General features: G+C 40.5%; 1 protein-coding gene across 1 annotated transcript in view; it reads right to left on the reverse strand.

The window, feature by feature from the left end:
* The window catches only part of LOC105619168, a 17,853-nt gene extending 17,475 nt beyond the window's left edge, over nt 1–378 (reverse strand). The window contains exon 1 of the mRNA XM_012200697.1: nt 222–378. Within this exon, the coding sequence (XP_012056087.1) occupies nt 222–378 (157 nt within the window). The remainder of the gene's footprint in view (nt 1–221) is intronic.
* Between the last annotated feature and the right edge of the window lie 1,101 nt (nt 379–1,479).

The raw sequence follows: 1,479 nt of genomic DNA on the forward strand, positions 1-1,479 counted from the left end.
TTATTATTAATTATATATATATATATATATATATATATATTATTATATATATATATATATATATATATATATATATATATATATCGCTTTTTTCTAAAAACATAGCCGATACATCTTGGACCTGAAAAAATCAAGCAGCGCCATTTCTTTCGATCTCTCTCGCTCCACTACATATGCAGGATATGTCGCAGTATGTATGGTGTGATATTGCCTGGACTCACCGATCCTCTTCACATGGACGTCTCGATTGAAGGAAACGCTCCTCTCGGCAGGCTCGGAGACGGAAGCCCTGGGTACAACGGGGGGTAGTAAATGCGTGCCGGGAGGGTTGCAGCCTTCTCCCCCTCTTAGCAATTCCGAGCGTTGCATCGTGAGCATCTTGCCTTTCAACCTTTTCTCCCGATCATGCCCAGCTAGGAACACCGTTTCCCGTTTCGCCCAAGCCCCGTTTCGTGCTTACGTTTATACTTTTATTATCCCACCCCAGAGCGTTCTCACCTCTGATCTTACCTTCCCCTTTCCCCTTTTCTGCTCTCAAGAGAGCAGAACCCGTAGACCCGATCACCGACCTGTAAGCCAAGCAAAGCTGTGCTTTTAATATCTAAGATAATCTCATCGACAGAAATGCGATTACTTCCTTTTTCGTTCGTTGCTCCAATTTAAAATCTGTTTCGTTCGATCGAGAAAGCACGAGAGTTTATTTAGAAGTTCTCTTTTTCAATACGCGAATAATAAGATTTTTTCAGTGTTCTAATAAAGGAATTGGATATAATAAGCGTTTATCAATATAACTGCGTAAGCTGATAGGGCGTATCATTTGTAACAAGCTCCTCCAGACTTACTCCGCTTTCCAAACAAACAATCGACTGAATTGTTCCTCAGTTATCATGAGAATGCAGTTTGCGTTCGAGAACGCGCGCTTTCTGTACATATTATTTCTATGCACGCGTATGCGTTTATACGTGCGCGTATGCATGCATGAAAAAAATGAGAGAAAGAGAAATGATAGGCATCGTGTGTTCCCGGCGACGTGTCTATACTAGCGCATGCCAACTGTAGGTAGATGATGATAAACGCAACGAGTGATAATGGTTCTCTTTGTCGTGCAGGAAGATGGGATACTCGAGATACGTGCAACGATATAATGACAGTGACAGGGATGATGGTGACGGCGCATAATATCGGCAATGAATTCGTTGATGAGAACTTTGCTAATAGGAGCGATTGTACGACTTCTGTCGTTTTTTCTCACATCCGTCCGCATTAAGCATTATCGTAATTATGATTAGGATTCTGAACGCCTTGCTTTTCCTATCGATGTTACGATCTAAACGCAACACCTAATTTAAATTTCATGAAAGTTGTAACTTCAAAGTCTCATGTCGTCAGTTCGAGGCAACAAGTTGACTTGATTTAATTAATTTCTGATTTATTCACAACGTGAATTTGTTTATTTTCGTTTTTGGCATATTTTGTTTG

This window comes from Atta cephalotes, assembly GCF_000143395.1.
Source record: "Atta cephalotes unplaced genomic scaffold scaffold00019, whole genome shotgun sequence".
In the NCBI taxonomy this organism is placed as follows: domain Eukaryota; kingdom Metazoa; phylum Arthropoda; class Insecta; order Hymenoptera; family Formicidae; genus Atta; species Atta cephalotes.